This window comes from Cnephaeus nilssonii (genome assembly GCF_951640355.1).
Source record: "Cnephaeus nilssonii genome assembly, chromosome: 20".
Lineage (NCBI taxonomy): Eukaryota > Metazoa > Chordata > Mammalia > Chiroptera > Vespertilionidae > Cnephaeus > Cnephaeus nilssonii.
The window spans coordinates 28,938,952-28,963,513 of record NC_137091.1 but is presented as its reverse complement, the minus strand read 5'-3'; the positions used below and the strand labels follow the sequence as shown (position 1 = coordinate 28,963,513).

Genomic DNA, 24,562 nt, shown 5'->3' with positions numbered 1-24,562 from the left:
GGTTCCCATGGAAACAGACTGCCTGTTCTTTTGCTTGTGTTGCCTTGGCATCTGATGTGCGGCCCGCCTCCCCCTCAGGTCAAGGCTGCAATTTAATTAAACACTTTGGTGCTGGTTCTCCTTTCCCCCCAATAACACTACTCAAAACAATGCGCTGGCTTCCCAAGCACCGCGTGACTGCTGGGAAATGCTCGGCAGCTCACCCCCACGCTGTCTGCACCAGCCTCATGTGGCTGCATGAATTTCAGTTCCTCAGGCCCACCAGCCTCATTTCCTGTGCTTCCCCCACTCCTCACCCCCCACCTCAGCTCCTCCCTGTGGCTGCAGCTTCTGGGGGAAGATTCTATCATGTCCCAGGCCTGACACCCAGGCAGCTTTCACAGCGTTCATATTTAATCCTCATGATCCACTACTGAGGGTGGTACAAAATCACCCTACGTTGCAAGCATCCCAAATGTCCATCAGCAGATGAATGGATGAACAGATTGTGGCATATCCATATAATGAAATATTATTCAGCCATGACAGGAATGCAGGACTGACCACGCTACAGTGTGGATGAACTTTGGAAACATGCTGAGTGAAAGAAGTCAGACACAAAAAGACCACATGGTGTGTGACTCCATCTGTGAGAAATGTCCAGAACAGGCCAACCCAGAGATAGGGGCAGATTGGTGTTGCTTAGGGAGGGGAGGGGAGGATGAGGATTGACTGCTTCTGGGGGTGGGGTTTCTTTTTGGGGGGTGATACAGATGTTCTGGAATAGACAATGCTGATGACCACACAATACTGTGACTGTACTAAATGCCACTGAATCTTATGCTTTAAAATAGTTAAAATGGTGAATTTTATGTTATGGGCTTTTACTTCAATAAAGAAAAAAAGTGAGAAGGACAAAAAAACACACACAAAACAACCCACCTTATTTTACAGAGGAGGCAGCTGTGGCTCAGATGTCAGGGGACTAAGCCAGGGTCTTTGGGGTAAAAGACAGAGGCCGCCCTCCTGTGGGAATCCGCTGGACTCCTTCTTTGCTTCCCATGGCTGGTGGGTCACCACATCCTGTGGATTTGGCCTGTGAAGTGTCCCTGAGACCATCCTTTCTTCTCTGTCCCCACGGCCTTGTCATCCACTGACCCCCCACGGTCAGGTCCCACGACGGGTGCCCACTGGACTTCTGTGGCCAGTGGGCAGACACACCTGAGTTATCCTGGTCCTTGGCTTCAAGTCCAGCTTTGTCATTATTAGTACGTTATTTTGGGTGAGCCACATGACTTGGAGCCTCATCTATCAAACGGTGATTTGGATGTTGATGAAAGTGATGACAGTACCTCCCCGCCCCCGCCCTCCCGTTCATCACCCACTGTACAGCATCGTGTGAAGACCAAATGAAATAGTAAAACAAATGTGCTTTATAAATAGCGATGCTGTGCCAGCGTGAATGGACATCATGATGGATGTTTCCTTTAAGAAATCAGCGTTGTGGCCTGGACTGTAGAGTCTGCGTCAGGAGTCTGGACTGCTGAGAACTGTGTCTCAGCTTCCCTGGGACATCTGGGTCCCTATTAGACAGTGGAGTTGTTGTCTGACAGTGCTGGGCTTTGAGGCAGGAACCAGGCAATGAACCTGAACAGCTCCATACTGTGTCTCCATGACTCTCAGAGGGCTAATGGTCTCAGTATCTCACTATAAACCTAGACATTGTGTGGGATTCAGCATGGAGGCACCCAGAAAGATTATAGGAAGAAAGGCACCTTGATTTAAAGAAAAATAAATTAAACACCTCAAATGCGTCAGCATTACCTGGGCTCCAGTTAGAAATGTAGACCCCAGGGCGCCACCTAGATCTGCTGAATCAGAATCTGCTTTAGCGAGACCCCCACGATTCGAATGTACACAACTGCTGGAGAAGCACAGCTCTGCACTGTCAGTGGGTCCCCGAGAGATCCTAAAGCTAACAACTAAGAGCCACGAAGAGCATCAGTGCTGAGCAGAGCGGCTGGTACAGATGAATAACCCAAACCAGTAGCCTCCCACGTGCCGGCCTTGGCCAGTTAGGGACCATAATGAGATCTCACTGATCAGCACAGTTAAAATATGAACTATGTAGGGATTAAGCAGAGCAAGGATATGTGATTTCTCAATGAAATGCACTGAATTTCAGTGGAAAACACAAAGGATCCGATTAAGGGAGGACATAAACTGTATCTAGAAATTCATTCCCAACTAGGGGTGGTTGGTTCTGCCTCCCAGGGGACATTGGGCAACGTTTGGACCTGTTTTTGGTGTCATACTGGGTAGGGGAGGGGTGATACTGGCATCGGGTGGGCAGAGGCCAGGGTGCTGCTCAACATCCTACAGTGCCCAGGGTGCCCACCTCAGAGTGATCAGCCCTGAGTGCCAGGAGTGCCGAGGTGGAGCCAACCTAGTCTATCCTAGTGGGGCATCTACACACACGCACACGCACCACACGGGACTCTTAAAAACTCAAGAATACTTTGGTAATGCAGAGAGTGGTGGTTGGGGAACTTAGCATGGTGGACTGGAAGCGATTCTAAGGTGACGATAATGAGAAAAGTGTGGTAACAAAATGAAATGGAAACGTAGATCAATGGGACAAAGTAGCCCCGAGAGTCATTTTATAGAAATGAATATGTAAGCTGCAACACGCAGAACACAGCTAATGGAAGAATATTAATAATTCTTTTCTTTCTTGAGAACATTAAGAATTCTTAATGGCCTAATTGTCCAGCCATAAGCTAGACATGCCCAGAGGGCCCAGAGCTGTATCCCAGGCCAACCCTCCCCCCAGCCCCGCTCCCATCGCCATGTGGCTCCCCCATTCCTGGTCAAAGGCTGGGGATTAGAAGGGTTGAGGAGCTTCTCCCTGAGTGAGATCCAGAGCGTGAGCTTTGACTGGAGGAGGGATGGGAGGGTTGCAGGTGTAGCAGCCAGAGAGGCTGGGTTCCCATCCAGCGTGGCTTCCAGTGATCTCTGCGGCCTTGGGAGTGTCAGGTGACCCCGCTGAGCCTCCATTTCCCATCTGTGAAATGGGCATCAGAGCCTGGGTGCTGTTGTCAGGATCAAATGACAGAATGTTGGCCAAGGTCAGTGTTGGGCCCCGGTCGCACTAACCGGGGTGCACTTGTGACTTATAGCCCCTCCTCGGAGATGTGTTTTTGGGGTGTTTTAACGGAGCCCTTTGCCCTCTTGTTGCTGTTGGCTGCAGATGACATCCGATTGTTCGCCTTTGTGCGCTTCACCACCGGGGACGCCATGAGCAAGAGGTCCAAGTTCGCCCTCATCACGTGGATCGGCGAGAACGTCAGCGGCCTGCAGCGAGCCAAAACCGGCACAGACAAGACCCTGGTGAAGGAGGTCGTGCAGGTAATTGGCCTCGTGTTCCTTCTGGATCTGAGGGTCACCCCCAGCAGGGACAGAGAGGGCAGTTTGGCTGCTGGGTCTGTGAGTTAGCGGGGACTTCAGCAAGCTGTGCTTTGTCTCGAACCACGCGGGAAACGCTACCATGGTTTCCGGAGTGCGGGCGAGGAGGCAGGTAACTGCGTTTGTGACCGATCACCCACTAGCGGCATGGCGGCTGGCAGCTCACCTTTGAGGTTGGGGCAGATGGCTCGTGGAGAAGGGGCTGGAGGGATGGCTGAAGTGGCAGCCACTACCCGTTTGGATCATGACGGAGCCTGGTTGACTTCCAGTGGTGGCCATGAGGACCCAAGGTGAGAAGTCATGCGCGCCCTCTCTGAACAGTGCCTGGCACACAGTAGGTACTCCATAATACTTTTTGAATGAATAAATGTCATTATGAGGGCCAGCGGGGGCTTTATGGTAATTTTGGTGGCTATAGAATGACAGAGGATCTATCAGCAATGGCACAGACGCCTAGACTGGGTAGCTGGGCACTGGCCAGGGCTGACTTATTCCCAAGTCCCTACTTGACTGAAAGGAAGGAGGGATAGGCAGGTGTGCCCTTGGTTTTGTCTCCGGGCTTCTCCTGGTAGAGCTCTCTATTGCAAAGTTTCTTTCCATTCTGGACATAATGAAAATTGACAGTATTGGAAACTTCCCAGGTTGGGGCTAGGGCATGGCGTCATGCTGAGAAAAGAAACTCTGAATTCCAGAAAGAAAAACTAAGGGAAGGGAGCTGACTTGAGAGAGAGGTCTCCTTACCAAAGGGTTCTCCATTTTGCAAAAGGATTTTTCAAAACCCATGGTAGAGAGGTGTGGTAGCTAACCGGCAGGGGTTTCTTTTTCAGATGATGAGAAGATTCTAAAATGGACTGTGGTGATGGTTGTCCATCTGTGAATACACCCAAAGCCATTAAATTGTAAAACAAAACAAAACACACACACACACACAAATAGGCTGTATGCCACGTGGTATCCTGGGTTGGCTCCTGGTACAGAAAAACTGGGGAAATGGGGATGAAGTCTGGAGTTTAGTTACAGCAATGTTCCAATTCTGGCTTCTTAGTGGTGCCGAGCATACAGTAAGACAAGATGCTAACAATTGTGAGATTGGGATGCAGAGTAGATGAGAACTCTTGGTACAGTCTCTTGCAACTCTTCTGTAAATAGAAAATTGTCCCAAAATAAAGCTTTTATTTAAAAAATAGTAAGAAAGACAAAAATTCCTAGCATTCCATTATCTCGGCCTATTTTTCCATCTTTCCTACCAGCTGTGTGGGCGAGCTCCCCCACCTCTGTGCATTGATGCAGTCATAGCCTGCAAATCACGCTCTAGTTGGCTTCTTCTTCTTCTTTTTTTTTTTTTTACTTAACATAATTGCATAAATTATGCGGCTGCAGAGCCTCTGTAACGGTGGCTGGCCACCCGCCCGTTTCACAACTGCACTGGGATGCACTAAGTGTCCCCCTGTTGTTGGCCTCTTGAGTTGTTTCCCGTTTTTATTTTTATAAGGAATGTTTCAACCAACATTTTAGCACAGCTTCCTTCTCTCTCTCAGTGAATTGTTTCCTTGGAATACATTTTCAGGAGGTGGGGTTCCAGAATTAATAGGCATGATGGTCATTTTTAAAAGGTCCGGGTTGTCAGATTACCTTCTGAAAGGGTTAGCACCATGCCTGGGACATAGTAAGTGCTCAATAAGTGGTTTTAATGGTTAACCATCTTTCGGGGGGCGGGGAGTCTTCTTTATGGCAGCAGAATGAAAAATGCAAGAGAATGCATGTTCCATGGCCAAGGTCTCCTGCTGAACTCTGCCATCACACTTAGCTCTCTTCGTCGGCCAGCCCGGTGGCCAGGAGGAAAGGGAACAAGCAGGGAGAGAATGTTTGCCAGGATATGTCCAGGAGGGCAGTGCTTTGAATCTTGCAGATTGCCTTGATAAAATAACAATAACACAAAATGGATCATTTTAGCCATTTCGAAGCAAACAATTCAGTGGCATTAACTACATTTGCAGTGTTGTGCAATCATCACCATTGTCTAGCTTCACAACTTTTTATCACCCCCAAAGCAAACCCTGTACCCGTTAGCCTTTGGCTGAGTTCCTTTTAATCTAGAACTCTCCTCAGTTTGGTTGAGTGGGCCAGTGAATGAGGGTGATTTGGGGAAATACGATTTTTTGGGGTGGGAACCTTCGGTTGGGAGTATTGGTTCTAATTATTTTGTTGGCAAAATCACTTCCATTGCAGCAAAAAGGGAAAGCCTGGCTCTGTGGCCTGGGAAGTGCAGGGGCTGCTGGCTTTAGGTGTGGCTGGATCTAGGGCTGAGGCAGTATTTTCCTTTCTTCTCTCTTTTCTCTGGGTTGGCCTCCGGTGGCCTCTGTACAGCAGGAGAAATGGTCCAGGCATGACGTTTCTTCTGGGTGTTGATCCCAGGGGAAGAGAGAGCCCTGGTTCCCCAGTGTCAATCATTTCATATGACCCTGATGGGCCCACTTTAGGTCACATGCACATCCTGTGGGGCAGGGAGGTGGGGCTTCGTGATTGGCAGCTCTGGCCTGATTCCAGTTAAAAGGATGCTGGTATGTAGATGAAAAGCACAGCTGTCCTTCCAGTGGGGAAGCTGGGATGCACTTTGAACTGCAGGCGCACTATAATATTTTGACCATTACCTTTTGCATTTCCACGTATGCATTTAAAAGGGTTTGTTACCTGAAGCTATTACAAGACATTACGTTTATACTACGGTTGCAAATATAGCCATTTAAGTGACAGAGGGTCAGTTTTGCTGGCATAACAATTTTGACGGTTACTACTAAAATCATGCTGATCCTGGCAGGTGTGTATGTTTTCCCTTTGTTTAATGGGGACTTGGACCAGATGTCCTCTGAGGGGCCTTCCAGATGCGCTATTCTGGATCCCATGTTTTGGGGACTGGATCACTTTCCCAGCTGCCTTTTGCCTTGATTTCCACATGAAGAATAAGTGGATTGGTCTTTATTGTAATAGAAGCTGTATGCCCACATCCTTATGCTCTGTGTGAAAAGGAGAGAATGTAAACTGATGTAGATAAATTAATATCTTTAGTCTGTACTCAGAGCCAGGCCTAGAAACTGAGCCATGTTAGTGGCTGGGGGGGGGGGGGGGGGGAAACAGGACAAAATGAGAGGCTGTTGGGCCAGTCGGGCTGGGTGATGGTGACCTGAGTCCTGGGAACGTGGCGAGCAGACGCACACACGGCTGCTTCTGTCACTGTCCTCCGCACAGAAGGGCCAGGCGGGTGCCGAGGACAATCGCCCGCCGCATTGCCTGCACCTCTGCGGGATTATGGGGACAGTGCAGTTGCCGCTGTTCCAGACCTGCCTGTGCCAGCCCGGCCGTCTTGATTGAGAGCCAGCCAGGATGCCCTGCAGAATGGCTTTATTCGCATGAGCCTTTTATTTGTTTTTTAACATTGTATGAATGTCCATGGAGCCAAGTGACCAGAGGGCATGTGTCCGCTTTCAGTGTTGGGAAAAGAGAGGCGCAGAGTATTTCCTCCCAAGAAGCAGTGGAGGCAGGAGGATGGGCATTGCAGTGACGGTGTGCGGTGATCAGCTCACTGTGTCTTCTGATGGCGTCCACACCCCAGGAGCAGGGTCGGCTTAAATTCTGGACCTCAGCACACCCTCCCACCCCCCCGGGCCAGATGCACCCAACACTCCTCTGGTAGGGTCACTTTTGTGTGCCAGTGTGGTAATAATATTACTATCAATGGTTGTATTGTGTCCCTATGATGCGCCTGACACGTTTAAGGACATTCCACGTATTAAATCATTTATTCTTTACAACCAGGCTAGTTCTGTCACTATCCCCATTTTACAGATGAGGAGCCTGGGGCCTGGGAAAGTTGAGTCACTTGCTCCAGGTCCCAGCGCTTGGACATGGTGGAGCTCTGCCTGGAGCCCAGACTGTCTGGTTCCAAAGCCCCAACTTGATCATCTCACCTTACTACACCGAAGTCCTCCCGCACCGAGTAAAATGTTCTGAGGCCACATGCGTGTTGGAAACTCGACTTCTGTAGACTCACACGGCACACGAGAGGCTCTGAGAAGTTCTGCAGGAAACAAGCCTTTTATATTTATTTTTACATTTCCTGCTTCTCAGTTTTTCTTGATGGTTGTACCTTTTTAAAGTAGCTCAGTGCTTTTTATTGTTATTTTTTTTTAATGGTGCTGTGTCAAATAGGAAAGTTAATGGGCCTAGGGGGAGTGATGCCCAGGTTGGTATTCCAGCTCCATCAACTGTTAGCTTGAGGACCTTGGGCAAGTAACGTTATTTCCAGAATCTGTTCTCACTTATGCAAAAGAGAATATAAATTTTCACAGAGCTGTTGTGGAAGGACTGAAGAAAAGCAATCCCGGTGAAAAGAGTTTCTCCATTTTGGTAACGGGTGGACTCCTATTCATCCTTCAAAACCTCAATTCTTGACCCCATTCTACCAGCCTCAATCAGAATTAATTACTTTTTTATCCAGATTTCACGAATTATAAATTATAAATAAAAGTCTCCAGAAAATAATCTTGAGGGCAGGGACCATGGCCACTTTATTATGTACTAAACACACAACAGGGGCTAAAAAACAACAACAACCACACACACATACACATGAATAAATGAATCTCTTCACATAGGCTCTGGACTGTATATTCCTAGGATAGAGAGCTAGTACATCTTCAATAAATGCCCTTTGGGTTGAATTAAACTGTGGGAGCCGGTTCCATTCAGGGAGGGATATGGGGGTTGATTGGAATTTCCAGAGGCTCTGCTTTTGTTTCAATAGAAAGCAGAGGTGAGCACTGGTTGGGTGAGCTGGGAGAATCCTCACGCCTCCATTTAATGAGATTTACGGGCTGCTGCTCCCTCTTCCAAAGCATCAGTTGTCGCCCAGCACTTGGGGACCATCCATAGACGCCGCACTACTCTCCGGAGGGTTTCAGCTATTTGTGTTTATGCTTCTTCCAACCCGGGGTTCACGGAAAGGCCCTTATTCCTCACAGAACCAGAAAGGCCTTTCGTGTTGGTGCACGTCACCTGGGCCTGCGCTCAGGCAATGGGCGCTCTGTTGCTCGTGCCACCTGATGGCACATACAGAGCTCCTCAGGAGGTGGTGCCGGGTGTCGTGTGTGGAGGAGGGCCAGGCTTATTCATCATGACCCACGTGCAGTTGCTCCCCCCAATGTACAGGTGAGGAAATCAAGGTTTGGAGGGACGAGGCCTGAGGCCAAGGGGGGTGTTGAATCAGAAGCCCGATGGTGGGGAATTGGCGCCCTCTTTAATGTGGGATGTGCGCACTCGCAGCCCTGCAGCCTGCTCTCTGCTCCAGAGCCCTTTTAACCAAGCTCTCTGAAAATTTGGGATGGTAATATCTAACTCAAAGAATTGTAAAAACTAAACAAGATACTGTATATAATAAGTGTCTGATGTGTATACAGTGTTCAGTGTGGGTACTATTAACTTATTTATTCAATTTTTGATGAAAGTGAAAACAGTCTGGTATTTACCGACAGTGAACATCTGTGAGTATGAGCTGTACTTAAAAAAAAATAATAATAAAAATCTATTGAATGATTTCTTTGGGAAAACTTCCCCAAAGTGAGTACGGCGAAGGAACAAGAAATACTAGGTACAATTTTGACCAGGCAGAAATTGAAGGCCTAATCCTGGATTTAATCTTGCTTGTCAGCTGATTAATAGCAGGGGCTAATTGGAGCTCTGGGTTAAGAAGGATTCTGAGGTTAAGTCTAATCTCAGTGGGAAAAGTGCATGATTGATTTGTGACGTCTGCCACAGATATGGAGGAGAGAGTTGAGTGTGTTCCTCTTTTCTTGCCATCCCTGATCTAGATGGAGCCATAGTCAGAATCAGGCAGAGTGGAGTCAGGGCTTCTGTAAATGTCAGGGGTCAGGAAAGCAGGGGTCAGATTCCAAGTTCCCCAAATGCTAAAGAGGTGGGTGGCCCTGCAGGGGTGAGGATTCGAGGCATATGGACGGCTGCCCCTATTAGCTGTGGGCCCAAACCTATCCACAGCATCCTGTAGGAGGTCATGGGGTTGCTGCCCTCCCTCTGCATTGGACAGCTATCCCGTGTCCATCAGAAACGTGGCGCGTGCCTCTCTCTTGTCCTTTGTTCTCTCCTTGAAGTTGGGCCTCGTCATTCCTGAACTATGATGGTGACACGGATGCCTTTGTTACTGAATCTGTCAAACACGAGACCACTCCGTCTTGATGTTTGTTTTTCGCTTTTCTGTGATGACTCACGCCTTTTGTAAGAACCTGTTTTTTTGAGTAAATTACACCTTGCTGGAAGGATTTTTGAAACCTTGGTCTTTGAAGCACTTTTGAAAGGTTGTAGGAGGGAAGTGTAGGAGGCCCAGGAGGGGCTGGCAGCTGAGTGCCCAGCGGGTTTGGTGCTGTGCCCTTTCATCCGGCTCATCCGTGTTCCAGCTGCTGGAGACCGCCTGCTGCTCTTCAGCACGCCAAGGTCATTGTTTATAATTAATCTTTGCCCACTCGGGGAAGAGATACATTATTGTGGCCAGCATGTGTCTCGTCCACCCCCTGCTCCATCTCTCACAAGTGGGAGAAGAGATTCTATCCCCCGCACTACTTTGCAAGCGTTTGGGATGGGCCTGCAGCTAGTACACAGCTTTCTTTTTGAAAGCCAAACTCTGATCCCAAAGTTGACTTTTCTGTGCCAGTTTTCTCCATTGCTCCTTGGATTCTGGTGTCCAAATGGGAACTTTGTCCTACATGATCTTGGTGCAAATCCATGATGACTGGTGGGGAAAGGGCCAGGAATACCTGCTGTCCAGCCCTCTTCTTTCACGGAGATGGAAACCAGGGCCCAGAGCCATTGGCTGCTTCCTTCCGGGCCTTTTAGAGCCCCCTGGTTCTCTTCTTCTGCTCTCAGATACCCCCTAAGTACCAGAATGTTGACCTCCCTGGCCTTGAAAGAGTATCTGACGTGTAATAAGTGTTCAGTAAACACGTGTTTGCTGGAAGGATGATTTGCAGAAGCTCACATTGCCTTTGGATACAGTGAAGGCCATGTCTCCTACCTAGCCCTGCTTTGTAGAAGTGTGCATTGCTGAAATCAGACTTATCTGCCCAAGACTCCCCACTCATTTTTCTTCCCAGACCTTCCCCCACATTCTCTGCATAGGTTAGCCATCCACTGTAGACCTAAGGTTCTAGGTAGAAGACCTGAGAGTTCAGCCCAGCGGGCCTGCTCTCCGTCCTTCCATGCTTCACCCTGTCCCCTAAGCTTTGGCGTGTGCAGCTGGATTTGCCATCTTCTCTCTGCACGGGCAAGGAGATGGCAGCGTCACGGTCTTGGTTATTCCGAGGGTTCCCCAGTCTTCCCGTCATTAAACAATAAATGGTGGGGATGGGGAAATCAGTGTGGGGTGAGAGAGGAGGAACCAGCCACTCCCTATGCCTTTATTTGAGTGTTTCAGAAAACTCCTTTATATCTCAGACTCCCCTAACAATCTTGAGAATGAAGGTGAACCTAGTTTCATTTAAAATATCACCTAATCATCCTTGAGCACTTACTCTGCACCGGGCACACTCATGGAGTGCCCACGCCCTTTGCACACTCATCAGATCTTCACACCAGCCCTAGGATGTGGGTCTTCTATTGCCCCCATTTGCAGATGAGGAGCCTAAGGCTCAGGGCGGTCCGTCGGGCTGCTGGAGACGCACACGGACACCTCTCCCTATTTGTGTTTGGCCCAAATCTACGCCCAGCATGCTTCAGGACTGAAGCTGGGGTTTAAACTCAGGCAGCTGGGAGCCATTTAAAAAAATGAGATGAGTGCTAGCCAGGTTTTTCAGTGGCTTGAGCATCGGCCTGCGGACTGAAGGGTCGAGGGTTCAATTCCGGTCAAGGGCACATACCTCGGTTTCAGACTCGATCCCCAGCCCCAGTCGGGGTGTGGGTGGGAGGCAACCAATTGATGTGTTTCTCTCACATTGATGTTTCTCTCTCTGTCTCTCCCCCTTCCTTCCATTCTCTCTAAAAAAAATCAATGGAAAAATGTCCTCAGGTGAGAATTAACAACAATTAAAGAGATGATTTAAAACAAAGGATAGGAAAATATTGATGCACATTTTGAACCAGCTTTGCAAATAGATTCTTGACTATGTATAGATCCCGGTTCCTATCCCCAGTCCTTCTCTCGAGCTGCCTTCCTCAGAAGCAGACTGACGTCTGTCTCAGGTCTTTGAAGCGCAGCACACGTGCCCTTGAGGAAAGTCGCAGGACAAAACATGTCCTGACCTTGGCTGGTGTGCGTTTCAAAACCATCTTGGAGTCACATTGAGCTGGATGGGGATTCTTCCTTTGGTAAGTCCTGCTGTGGCAGGAAAGGGAGAGACCCCGCCCGGAAGCTGTTAGCCAGGGGCAGCATTCCTGGACATGACAAAGATCTTTCTAGAACCAAAGGTGACAGTGTCCCCAGACAGGCACACTTTGCTTAGAGCAGTGGTTCCCAACCTTCCTAACGCCGCGACCCTTTAATATAGTTCCTCACGTTGTGGTGACCCCCAACCATAAAATTATTTTCGTTGCTACTTCATAACTGTCATTTTGCTACTGTTCATGAATCGTAATGTAAATATCTGTGTTTTCCCATGGTCTTAGGCGACCCTGCTAGCGGTTCTCAACCTGTGGGTCGCTGTAGAGCCTAAGACCATCGGAAAACACAGATATTTACATTACGATTCATGAACAGCAGCAAAATTACAGTTATGAAGTAGCAACGAAAATAATTTTATGGTTGGGGGTCACCACAACATGAGGAAACGTATTAAAGGGTCACGGCATTAGGAAGGTTGAGAACCACTGGCTTAGAGTGTTTGACATGGGGTTTAGGCAGCTTTGACATGCTGCCGTGGAGGACAGGACAGTCTGGAGCAGCCCAGGAGGTGGGTTGCAGAGGAGAGAGGACACGAGAGAGACCAAGGCCAGGACCTGGGCCCCCGCCCGGAGGCTGCCGTGTGCCCTGGGGGGAACTGATGCACCTCTGAGTCCCCATTGCTTCTCTATCAAATGAGGGGGTGCATGTCAGAGCTTCAGAGGCTCCTTCGGCCCCATCCCCTCCCCTTTCTTTTTGTGAAACAAGGTGTAACTTATACGCACAAATCTCAGGTGTACAGATGGCTAAGTTTTTGAATTTTCAAGTTTTGAATTTTTTGTACATACCCGTGAAACACCGCCCAGGTCTAGGCCTGGAACATTTCTAGGCCCCGGGAGGCCCTCCTCCCCCACTCAGGCAGCTCCAGTGCTTTCGGGCAGTGGTCGGCAAACCTCGGCTCTGGAGCCACATGCCTCAATCAGATTGAGGACGTTTTTAGCAAAGGCCAGCTTAGGAGTACCCTAATTAAATTAATAACAATGTACCTACCTATCTAGTTTAAGTTTAAAAAATGTGGCTCTCAAAAGAAATTTCAGTCGTCGTACTGTTGGTATTTGGCTCTGTTGACTCATGAGTTTGCCGACCACTGCTTTAGGGTTAATGTTCTTTCAGACTCTTCTCTTCTGTGGAGCTGGATGGGGCTGCCCTGTCGTCACCGGCCACCTGTGGCTGCTGAGCGCTCGAGAGTTGGCCTGTCGCCGTGGGCCGCACGTGTCCAGTACCACGGCCTTGTGAGCCAGCGTGGAGGGAAGGATGTAGCCCACCTGGTGACTGCCTCTGTACGTGAGCGCATGTTAACAGAGCAGCATGGTGAATATACAGGGGTAGATAGCATGCTAGTGCAACTAATGCCATCGATTTCTCTCTTGCTTTCCTCCAAGGGGCTACTGGAAAATGTGAAATTCCCTCCGTGTGAGTGTTGTCCCGGGACCCGACAGTCCCCTTCCTCTCAGGGAACTGCCGCTCGCGCAGCGCCTCCGCACCTGCCCCAGGAGCCATTGGGTGGCACCGGGAGTGTGCCGGGGACAGTGACGGGGTGAGAGGCGTGAGCCGGTGGGGGTGGCCGTGCTTTGAGCAGACGTGTCCTTGTGGTTTTCTGCGTGGTTAAGTCCTTGCAGGCTCCTTCCGGTCTCGGCCTTGCCTCCAGGTCAGGGTCTGGCTGCCCACGGCGCCCACTGTGCTCGTTTAAAAGCACACAGTGAAGCCCACGCCTGGGCTGCCGCGTCTCCCTGGCCAAGTCCGAGTGCGGGTTCTGCTGGAATTGGAGCTGGGAGAGGGTCTTTTTGAGTTGGGTTTAGGTCGACTCAGACCTTTCAGGGACTTTTTACAGAGTCCACATCCCGAAGGGAAGAATCGTCTCCCCTTTGAAGTCTCTGGGGGTGCGTGAGCATCTGTGTGTATTGCGAGGAGGCCTCTGAGGCCTCCTGGGACCACCTCCTGCCTGCCCTTCGGGTGCTGGTCCCCACAGTGGGGGTGCATGCGGTTGCTTTTCTATGTACTTCTGTTTGATAAAGTAAGTTTTTGCTAATCTTTTGATTTTAAACACGTCTCTGATAGGTAGCATAGGGTTTGGGTTGCCTTTTTTGTAGCTTGAGACAGCCTTTTTTTACTAGGCAATTTTGTTCATTTACATTTATTGTTACGTTTTTATTAGATTCTGTTATCCTGTTTTGTTCCTTATTTTGGCCGTAATTTGATTTCCCATATCCTTGTGGCTTTAGGTTGGACTGTGTTCTCTGTAGATTTCTTAGCCCTTGTCAAACACACTTCTTTTTTTAACCTGAATCTTCTAATGGCTAACAGACACCACTGGGAGTGTTCGCGTTGCTTTAGATGGCCATATATAGCTATCACCGAGCAGACAGACTTTGAACTTCCTTCTACAGGCACCTTGAGCTGCTGGCTTCCTTCTCCTGGGTCTGCCCCCTGCCCCTCCCCCACGCCACTGGGGCTCAGGGTTGAGAAACACATTCATTCTCAGTTCCTCTTTCTGGCTCCTACATCCAGCTCATGTGCTCACTCATACTGATGACATACACAGACCCTGAGCAGCACAGTAGGGAATAGAAAGGATATTTAGTCATCCTGGGATAGTTACACAATCTTTCCAAGCCCAATTTGCTGGTCTTATCATAAGTGAGAAAATGTGTGAGGCAGTGCCTGACACACACGAGTTGCCTGATAAATATTAACCTCCCCCTTCTCCCTCCCTGTTCATAGTCTTAGTGGCTTGACATGGCAAACAGTTTGTGTTTATACTGTAAAACTTGACCTTGAGTGCTATCCTGGTTTAGTCATTCTTCTTGGAGACTTATTTTTGCATTCGTGTATTCTTTTAATTGAAGCGAAATTAACCACTTTAAAATATATGATTCAGTGGCATTTAGTACATTCACAGTGTTGTGCAACCACCACCTCTGTCTAGTCCCAAAACATTTTCATCATCCCCCCAAAACCTCAGACCCATTAGCAGTCACTCCCTATTCCCCCTCCAGCCCCTGGCAGCCACTCATCCACTTTTTGTCTCTGGATTTGCCTTTTATGGACATTTTATATAAATGGAATTCTACAATATGTCGTCTTTCATGTCTGGCTTCTTTCATTTAGCATATGGTTTTGAAGTTCACTTACGTTGTAGGATGAACCAGTACTTCGTTCCTTTCTTTGGCTGAATAATAACATCCCATTGTGTGGATAGGTCATGTTTTGCTTATCCATTCATCTGTTGATGGACATTTGAATTGTTTCCACTTTCTGGCTGTTTTGAATAATGCTGCTAGGAATATTCATGTCTAAGTATTTGTGCGGATACATGCTATCATTTTTCTTGGGTAGATTTCCAGGAGTGGAATTGTTGGGTCATATTAAAGGGTTTTAAGAATTAAGTCTGCCGCCCTTAGCCGGTTTGGCTCAGTGGATAGAGCATTAGCCTGCAGACTGAAGGGTCCCAGGTTCGATTCCGATCCAGGGCATGTGCCCTGGTTGTGGGCTCTATCCCCAGTAGGGGGCATGCAGGAGGAGCCGGTCAATGATTCTCTCTCATTGATGTTTCACTCTCTTTCTCTCCCTCTCCCTTCCTCTCTGAAATAAATAAAATTCTATACTTAAAAAATTAAAAAGAAAAGAATTAAGTTTGCCAATGTGTGGTAGCATCTGGTACACATAGGTGCATAATAAATGGTGGCCATTGTTTACGTTATTTCCTTGTGGAGTTTTATTTTATTTTATGGGGTTGACTTTCTGACCTTCAGACTTGTTATTTATATTTACTAGTAGGTAAAATTTTCTGTGTCTGTCAAAAACATTTCTGAGATTGTTTTGTTTATTGAAATCTATGATCCACATATTAAAATAACTATTGATTCCTCCTGGCTCAGAGTTACCTGACAAGCCAGGTCACCTGCTTCACTCATTCATGCCACTAGTATTTACAGAGTACCTCACATGTGCCAGGCCTGTGGGCTTTTGTGGTTGAAACTTGTGCACCCTAAGAGGGCACAGTGACATGCATGTAGCTTATCACTGTAGCCCATCACATGGCATGGTGTTCATTAAATGAATGCAGGCAAGCCCCCTGCCCTCAAGTAACATACTTTGTGCATTTAGTGCCTGGGCTGACCACTCAGACCTGGGACTAGACACCCTGCACCATTATGACCAGGGATGCCTGAAGCTAGCTTATACCAGCTCATGAGAGCCAATCATGTGTTTCTTCCCAGCTCCATGTAGTGATGTCAGGTTGGTAGCTTGAAATCAACCACCGTGGGAATATTTACACCATGGAAATGGGCAAAAGCTACAAATCAGTGCCCCCCGCCCCCACCCAGTATTAAACATTTACTAGCACAACAGCCTGCCTTTCAAACCTCATCTCCTATTATTCTCTCGGGCTGATCACTCAGCCCAGGAGGTCTGAGCAGTGATTCTTCACAGATGAGGCAACTGAGGCACAGAGTGTTGAAGGAACTTGTCCAAGGTAAAGAGCCAGAAAATGACAGAGCCAGAATTCAAACCCACATCTGATTTGGCCCATCTCCATGGTCTTGGGACTACACAGTAACTTGACTTTACCCATTTTCTTATCTCTAGTCAAGTTTTTTTTTTTTTTTCCCCTGCCAAACCATATATTTTTATCATTTCTTAGTATTTTAGGTGCCAAGACTTCTGGTGTGTTGCCTGAGCAAAGCTTAGTAGTAGATCTTGTCCCTTCTTACGGGGAACTCTTATTTTGTTCTTGCAGAATTTCGCTAAAGAGTTTGTGATCAGTGATCGGAAGGAGCTGGAGGAAGATTTCATCAAGAGCGAGCTCAAGAAGGCCGGGGGAGCCAATTATGACGCCCAGGCGGAGTAACCCAGCCCTCCCCCTGCCCCTTGCCAAAGTCATTTGCCTGCTCTCCAGGGGAGGGGACCGCGGCCTCTGCTACCCGCCCACCAGCCCACCAGGGAGAGGAGACGCAATGAGAGGCAACACCCGCCACCCTGTCTGCAACCCACTCCCCGTCCCTGCTTCCCTCGTGAGTCCTGCTCTGTCCTCCCTCGCAAAGCTCATGGAACATCTTTCTTTTCTCTTCTTTCCTCTTGTCCCTCTCTTTCTTGTTCTGAAGAAAAATCATTGTGAGGCCAAGATCGTGCACACCATCAGATCTGAGGCACCTCCTGTGGTGACCCCTTCCTCTTAGCCTGCCTGGCCTCCTCCGCCACGACCTCATGTTGCTTCTGGGCCAGTGCTGCCACCCGGTTTCCCTCGGCTGGCCCGCCTGCTTCCCGCTGAGGAGGCAGCTGCGCCTGAGCCACATCATCGACGCGGCCTTCATCAGCACACGCATCCACCCACGTGTCAGGCTCAGACCTCCTCGAGTGTGCTCCCGGGCCCTCCCCCACCTCATTCAGAGTTGCCTAAGCTACAGAGATGGGGCTCGGTGGTGCAAAGCCCAGGCCTGACTCAGACCGAAGGAGAAGGGAGGAAATTTGCCTTAAAAGTTGCCTGGCATTAGCTTTGCCACAGGGTCTGCCCCCACCCTTTTGGTTGAAGTCTCACTGTGGCATGGAGTGGGGCAGAGGTCTGAGCCCAGATTTAGACAGGAGTCTTTCAAGGTTAACTTCAGAGGCTCCCAAAGCGACCAGGACGTTAGGGAGAGAGGCCCGGGGTGCGGGACAGGAACTTCTGTAGAACTGGAACTGATTCTTTACTTTCCGGGCGGTCCTCTGCCGACAGCAGGGACAGCGCGGGCCGGACAGCCTCCCTGCCACCTTAGCCGTGTGCGCAGCGGGCCTGGCCCTGGGGGACCAGAACACCCGTGGTTTTAATCCCAAGTCTGCACCACACATTCAAAGGATGATGTTTTTGAGTTTGTTTTTTTTTTTTCAGAGAAAGATGAGATTGGGTTGGTTCTTCATGAGCACATTTTATATTGTTCTTTTTCTTTTTCTCTGCTCCTTTCATTTGGGGGAAGGAAGTCTGTGCTGTATTGGGGTTGTGAGGAACATCTGCACTCAAACAGTTTACAGAAATAAATGTTGTTTTTCGTTTTTCAAAAAGCCAGTTTGTCTGATTTTCTTCGAAAGTTTCTTTCTATAAAAGGAGGCCATTGTCATCTTCAGATTTAATAGGCATTTATGGAACTACTGGGGGCTAGGCACATTCATATTGAAAATCTTATTTAATTTTTAACAAACAACTTAAGAGACTAAGTGATTCCCCGGAGGCCACCTAGCTAGAAAGAGGCAGAGCTGGGATTTGAATGTAGGTCTCCTGGTGCCCTGTGCTGAGGCTCGTGAGAGAGTGGGGGAGGCCCTGGAATTGAGAATGATGCGACAGCAGGATGTGGGTAATTCCCGAGTGGCCATAAGCCTCCTCTCTCTTTCGGGGAAAGCTGAGAGACTACACCCTCCTTAGCTTGGCTGTGACATCCTTTCTGAGCTTGTCCTAGAGCTTAGAAACTGGACTGCCAGCACACCAGACCCGGTGGGGACTCAGAACCAGGCCGGGGGAGTTTCAGACTCAGACAACTGGGTTTGGAGGAGCTGAGTGTGGGGTGGGAGGGTGCGGGGAAAGGGCAGAAACCAAAGTCAGAGTGAGAAGGAGTCCTGCCTGGTGCTGGTGAGGCCACCATCAAGCTGCCCTAGAGCAGTGCAGAGCTGAAGGTCGACTCATGGCCCAGGCTCCTAGGACCTGCTTCTCTGTTCACAGCTGTGTGGCTTTAGGAAGGTTGGCTAACCTCTCTGGGCCTCAGTTTCCTCACCTGCAAAATCAGCAACAATATGACCTACTGGGATAGGTGGGAAGGCTTAAGGAGCAGCATGATTCTGAGGGTGCCCATAGGGGCTCGGCGTTACATCATGCATGCCTGCCTGCCCTGGTTTTTCCTACACCCAGAACAGAGGGAGCCAAACTGGGTCTCTGGCTTCCTGGCCTGAGGGCTTTTATCTCCAGTCAGAGAACTTGGGACAATTGCAGATGAGGATGGATGAGTCGTCTCCACTTCCCCGCCCCCCAACCACCACCGGAAGAGAACCTAGGTTCCATGAGAGAAAATTACAAAGGGACGAGGCCTGGTCTGAGGCATCCAAGGGGCTTCCCCAAGGAAGTGACCCCGAGGACTGAGAGGGAGTGAAGCAGGCAAAGGGTGGAGGGATGGGGGGCTATGGGCACAGGCTCCGTGGGGATGTTTGCTGAGGGGAAGAGCAAAGAGGGTGGAGCTGGGATTGTATGTCGAGGAGCTTGGTTTGAACCGAAAGTACTGCTCAGGGCTTTGATGGGATCATGAGGTCTTCAGGGCAAAGAGAGACCTTGCCTTGACCATCTTTCTCCCTGGTAACCAGCACCTGCTAGGTGTCTGGTGTTTTCTGGCCTCCTGCTCCTATCTCTGCCCAATCTGTCCTCCATCAGGGCCTGGTAGGGGTTAGGGATGGAGCTCTGGGTACTACTCGGTCTCCTTGCTTAGATACACTCTGAGTTACTCGACTCATTGGTTATTCAGTAGCTGTTCTAGATTACCCAATGTTGAAGAGTGTAAAACCACCACCATTCGCTTTTGTCCTTGATTTTTCTGGGGGAGGATTTCAGGAAGAGTTAGCAGGGGTCTCTCATTTGGTTGTGGTCAGATCGACTGGCTGGACGTGGCCAGCAGCTGATGTCCGGTCCTCTGGGAGGCCAGCTGGGCTGGGATCGGAGCACCCGACATGGCCTCCTTCCTCTGCACGACAGGTCAGGGTGTGGACTCCTACGTGGCTGCTGGCTTCCCACAGAGCAGGTGTCCCAGAGGATAAGGGAGAGGCTGACCTTTTCTGACCAAGCCTCGGAGTCCCATGGCTGCATGTCCACTGCACTCCGCTGGGGGGAGTGGCCATGAGCTCCCAAATTCCAGGGGAGGGACACTGACCCTACCTCTCAATGGGAGGGGTGTCAAGCCCCACCTCACCATGAGCAGGCGCTGGGCTAGGCCTGCGTGCCCTCACGCTCAGGGCAGAGGAGATCCGCAGCGAAACAAGCCAGTAATTGCAGGGTGCTCCTGTGTCCCCGGAGGCAGGGGGGAGGGGTGGCTGCTCCTGGCTGATTGATCCCAAGGGAGGCATCTCTTTCTCAACTTTGCCGGCCTCCCTGCTGGGCCTTTACTCTCCAGGGGGCTCTGTGAGGCTGGAAAGGGGGGCCCAGCCCATGGTGGGGGAAGGCCTCCTGCTGCCCCACCCCCAGGACATGTTGTCTCCCAGCTGCTTCAGGGAGCCACGGAGAGAGGTAAAGACAAGAAGCAAAATGGCCACTGCAAGGACATGACTCATCGAGGGACGGGAGGCAGCTCAGCGTGTAGGTTGAGTCAGGTCGGAGGTGGCCAGCGAGGGGGTGGGGCTTGGCCAGCCTCCGTGTCCTCCTCTGAAAAGGGCCATATCCTAGTCTGTGGTGCTGCTAAAGCAAAACACCATAGACTTGCCCTAACCGGTTTGGCTCAGTGGGTAGAGCATCGGCCTGCGGAGTGAAGGGCTCCAGGTTCGATTCTGGTCAAGGGCATGTACCTGGGTTTCGGGCACATCCCCAGTAGGGGGTGTGCAGAAGGCAGCTGATCGATGTTTCTCTCTCATCTGTTTCTCTCTCATCAATGTTTCTAACTCTCTATTCTTCTCCCTTTCTCTCTGTAAAAAAATCAATAATATATATATATATATATATATATATATATATATATTAAAAAAAAAACACACACACAAAAAAAGACAACGCCATAGACTAGGTCAGCGGTCGCCAACTGGTGGTCCATGGACCACTGGTGGTCCGTGAGGTCCGAAAGGTTGGCGACCGCTGGACTAGGTGACTCAGAAGCAGCAGAAATTTACTTCTGAGAGTCCTGGAGGCTGGAAGTCTGAGATCGGGGTGTCTCATGGTCAGGGGTGGGCCCTCTCCTGGGTCAGACTTCCTACGGTGTCTGTCCTCACATGGAAGGGGCAAGGGAGCTCTGTGGGGTCTCTTTATAAGGGCACTGATCCCAGTCAGGAGGGCTCCACCCTCATGACCTGATCACCCCCAAAAGCCCCACCTAATGCCATCCCATTGGGCGTTAGGATTCCAACCTGTGAATTTGGGGGCACACACCTGCAGACCACAGCCTTACCTCACGTAGGCACATGAGGACTAAACGGGACGCGCTGTGCAAACGGCCTAGCACGATGCTATCCTAACAGGGTGGTGGCTGCTCTCGGTATAGCCCTGGGAGCCCGTCCTTGTTCTGGGGACGGGCTGGGCTAGGAGCACCTTCTGGCCTAACACCAAGGCAGTGATGGAGCAACTAGATCCTTCTCCCCTGCTTGTCAGCACCACCACCCATGGGCCCACCATTACAGTTCTGGGTTTGGCAGTCATCATGCTGAGAACACAAATGCCTCAGGGATGTGTTTGCAGAGCAGGCTGACACCTGGGTGAACCTTGGGAAGGGCTCTCAGACCCTCGGAAAGAGGGGTGTGTGTGTGTGTGTTGGTAATGGGTGCCAGCACAGGGTGCCGAGGAAGGGCTCAGACCCCAACTCTGCCACTTACAAGCTGTGTGACCTCAGGTAGGACATTCAGCCTCTCTGAGGTGTACCCAGGCTATGTCATGTGACCAGGCAGGGATCTATCACCAAGTACGTGTGAACAGAAATACAGTCCACCCCACACACCTAGTAAGCAGCTGAGCCAGGATTTGAACCCAGGCAGTCTTAGGTTCATGCATTTCTTCATTGGCTCATGTTGTGAGTAGATATGGGTCATAATGCCTCTGACCCTCCTCGCCCCCCCCCAAAAACAAACAAACAAACAAAAAAACACCTCAGGGGCAGTTCCAGCCTCAGGGACAGAGTAAGAGACAAAATGGAGGCATGTGGGCCACAAGACACCAGAATGAGTCAAGTAGAGGGATCCTGTCACAGGGTAACCAGTGCCCTTGTAAGCCTGACCATCACCCTTCTCCCACCCCCCCACTGCTTTTTTTGGTTACTCCTTACCAAAGGATATATTTCCATTGATTTTTAGGGAGTGGAAGGGAGAGGGAGAGACGGAAGGGAGAGGGAGAGACGAAGAGAGAAACATCGATGTGAGAGGCCCCCTTGCTTTGAGCTCTCACATTCCTCCCAGCCTGGAGGAGTCCGACAGCTTGGGGGCCTGCAACACTCCCTTTTTGTTTGAATATAAATTCTTAAGTCATGAAACTAGGAGAAAAACATTCTTAGAGCCTATTTCTTTTAAAGATTATGTTTTAATTCCGAACCTTTTCTTGCCTATCAGAAAAGTTCATCCTAAATCTTAGAAGAGCATTTTGATCCCCAAACTACAGCTCCTTATCAGCCCTTTGCTATCCCCCCCTCCATCCACACACACCCCCCAGGAGCTTTTCACGGCCCTGTAATCAAGTTTAAACTCCCCAGCAGGGGCCTGGGGCCCTGCATGTCTCTCCAGCCAGAAATGGGTCCACTTCCCTCCTTGGACCCCTGACCTGGCCGTCCTCACTCACTTTCCTGAAGGCCCCTCTCTTCCCTCTAGGGAGAGACTGGTCTCTGCTCTGACCTGCTTCTTCTGGAAGGTCCCCCCACACCCCATTTAGTGGGCTGATGGGTGGTCTTCAAAAGACCTGCCCCGGACCTGCGCACAGGTCCTTATTTGGAAACAGGGCCTTGGCACACAGAGGTGGAGGCCACGTGAAGGTGGAGACAGAGACGGGAGTGATGCGACCACAAGCCAAAGAGCCTCGGGAGCCAGAGAAGCTGGAAGAGGCAGGCAGATCCCCCTCAGACCCACTAAATAAGTGCTGAAGGGAGCTCGGCCCTGCCAACACTTCCATTTCAGATTTCCAGCCTCCAGAATATATTTGTTGATGTAAGAAATGTAGATAATTTTTATAAGAGTTTATTTGAACCCAAATGATGATGTATGTTGGGGAGCAAGATCGCAAATGCTCTGGAGAACAGCGGTTTTGCAGCTTCTTTTATGCATTTGAAATTAAGGAGGAACATAAGGAAGATTGGAGAAAACAGAGCAGAGATTGGGTCACAGCAGCAGAGATTGGGTCAACCGGTGTCTGCAAGAATGTTTAAACCATGCAGTACCCGACTATTTAGTCAGGGGCACTGACCTCTGAACCCTTAGGTTGTCAAATAAAAAAGTGACAACAGTCAACACAATTAGCCATCTGGTGTGAATGAATAGAAATTATACCTTTTTTTTTTTTTTGTCAGATCGGCAAAGAAATACATTTTTTTAGTGTGCTGCAGAATTTTAGTAATTAGTTTATTTGTGCCATGAGATGAAAAAGTAATATCCTTTTGAGGGGTGTTACTTCTGGCATGTCCAAGGTGTGCTAACCTAGATGCCCAAGGACAATGGACAGAGCGCTGGCTTACAACCTTCCACTGAAGAAAGCAGAGGCCTGGGGCATGACTGCCCACCATGGCCTGCCCAGTAGGAACTTATGATCATCACCTGCGAGGTTACTTCCCGTAGAGCCCTATTTTCACCACAGGTTTCTGTTGTTGTCAGCCCCCTAGTTGGCGGTCATTTGTTACAGGCGCCCCAGAAACTCCCTCCCTCATGGGCTCCCCTCCCGGCTCACTGTGAACCTCTCTGCAGGGCAGGCACTGTCCCCTGTGCCTGGCCTGTGGGTGCTCAGGAAACAATGGGTGAGTGGGACTTCCCTGGAGCCGAAGGGGCCCTGCCCGGCTCTCCAAGCCACACACAGGACCCACAGCCCTCTCAGACCTGGACCAGGCCTGTCCAGTGCCGAGCTAGGCAAAGAGGCCAGGGGCTTCCCCGCCTCCTCCACCTGGGAGCCGGCTCCCACCTCTGTCTCTGCTCCCGGTCTCGCCCCTGGAGGGTAAGTGTGTGTCTTATGTACCCGTCCACCTGCCTCGAGCACCTGTTCAGCTCCTCCACCTTCAGGGGCTGAACTGATTACTTTCACTACTTCCCCCTTTTAACCGTCATGGGGGTGGGGTGGGGAGGTTGGAGCGTCCTGCAGGCTGGGGCAGGTGTGGGGCCTTGGCCAAGGGCCGCACCAGGGAGTCTGGGCTCCAGAGGGCTTGGCTGCAGAGGGTGCAGATCTCCTCGGGAAGGGGACCCCTTCTGCTGTGTGAGGCTGGGGAGGAGGCTCGGTCTGCCTGTGCTGGTTTGGGGGGAGCTGGCCCTACAGCTGGGGGTAAGAGAGAAAAGGCCCCTTTGAATTCAAGGAGGGCTAACAGTGCCGCAGGTTATTTCTGGTAAATCCAAGAGAACTAGCGCAGACTCGACATGGGTTGCCTCACCCCCGCCCCCCCCCCCCCCCCCCCGCCCCGCAATTCCCGTGTCTCGTGTCACTGCCGAGGATACGCAAAGCCAGGGATGGTGTGCACAGACAAGAGACTGCGATTCTTCCGATAAATCCCGAGGCACAAAGGTGATGTAAAAGGCAATTTGCAAAACAATGATGATTACAGAATGAGTACACCGAAGCTAAATTTTCAAACCAAGTAATATGAGTATATGCTACACTTGAGCAAAAAGACACCAATGCCATGAGAATGAGTGGGGAGCCCTGGGGAGGGAGAGGGGGGAGAGAGAGTGTCAGCGTGGGGCTCCAGCCGCGTCTGTCCGTTTCATTTGCTTTTAAAGGAGCTGCAGGAAATACCCACAATGAAGTGTAATCATCTGTGTCATGGGCAGGTGGGGATTTGTTCCATTCGTTTC

The 24,562-nt window shown here is 50.0% G+C and overlaps 1 protein-coding gene across 1 annotated transcript in view; it reads left to right on the top strand.

Moving 5' to 3' along the window:
- Window positions 1-17,904, top strand: part of COTL1 (coactosin like F-actin binding protein 1) — a 43,105-nt gene extending 25,201 nt beyond the window's left edge. The window contains exons 3-4 of the mRNA XM_079800167.1: window positions 3,230-3,387; window positions 16,623-17,904. Of these exons, the coding sequence (XP_079656293.1) occupies window positions 3,230-3,387; window positions 16,623-16,733 (269 nt within the window). The 3' untranslated portion in view covers window positions 16,734-17,904. The remainder of the gene's footprint in view (window positions 1-3,229; window positions 3,388-16,622) is intronic.
- The last annotated feature ends 6,658 nt before the right edge of the window (window positions 17,905-24,562 follow it).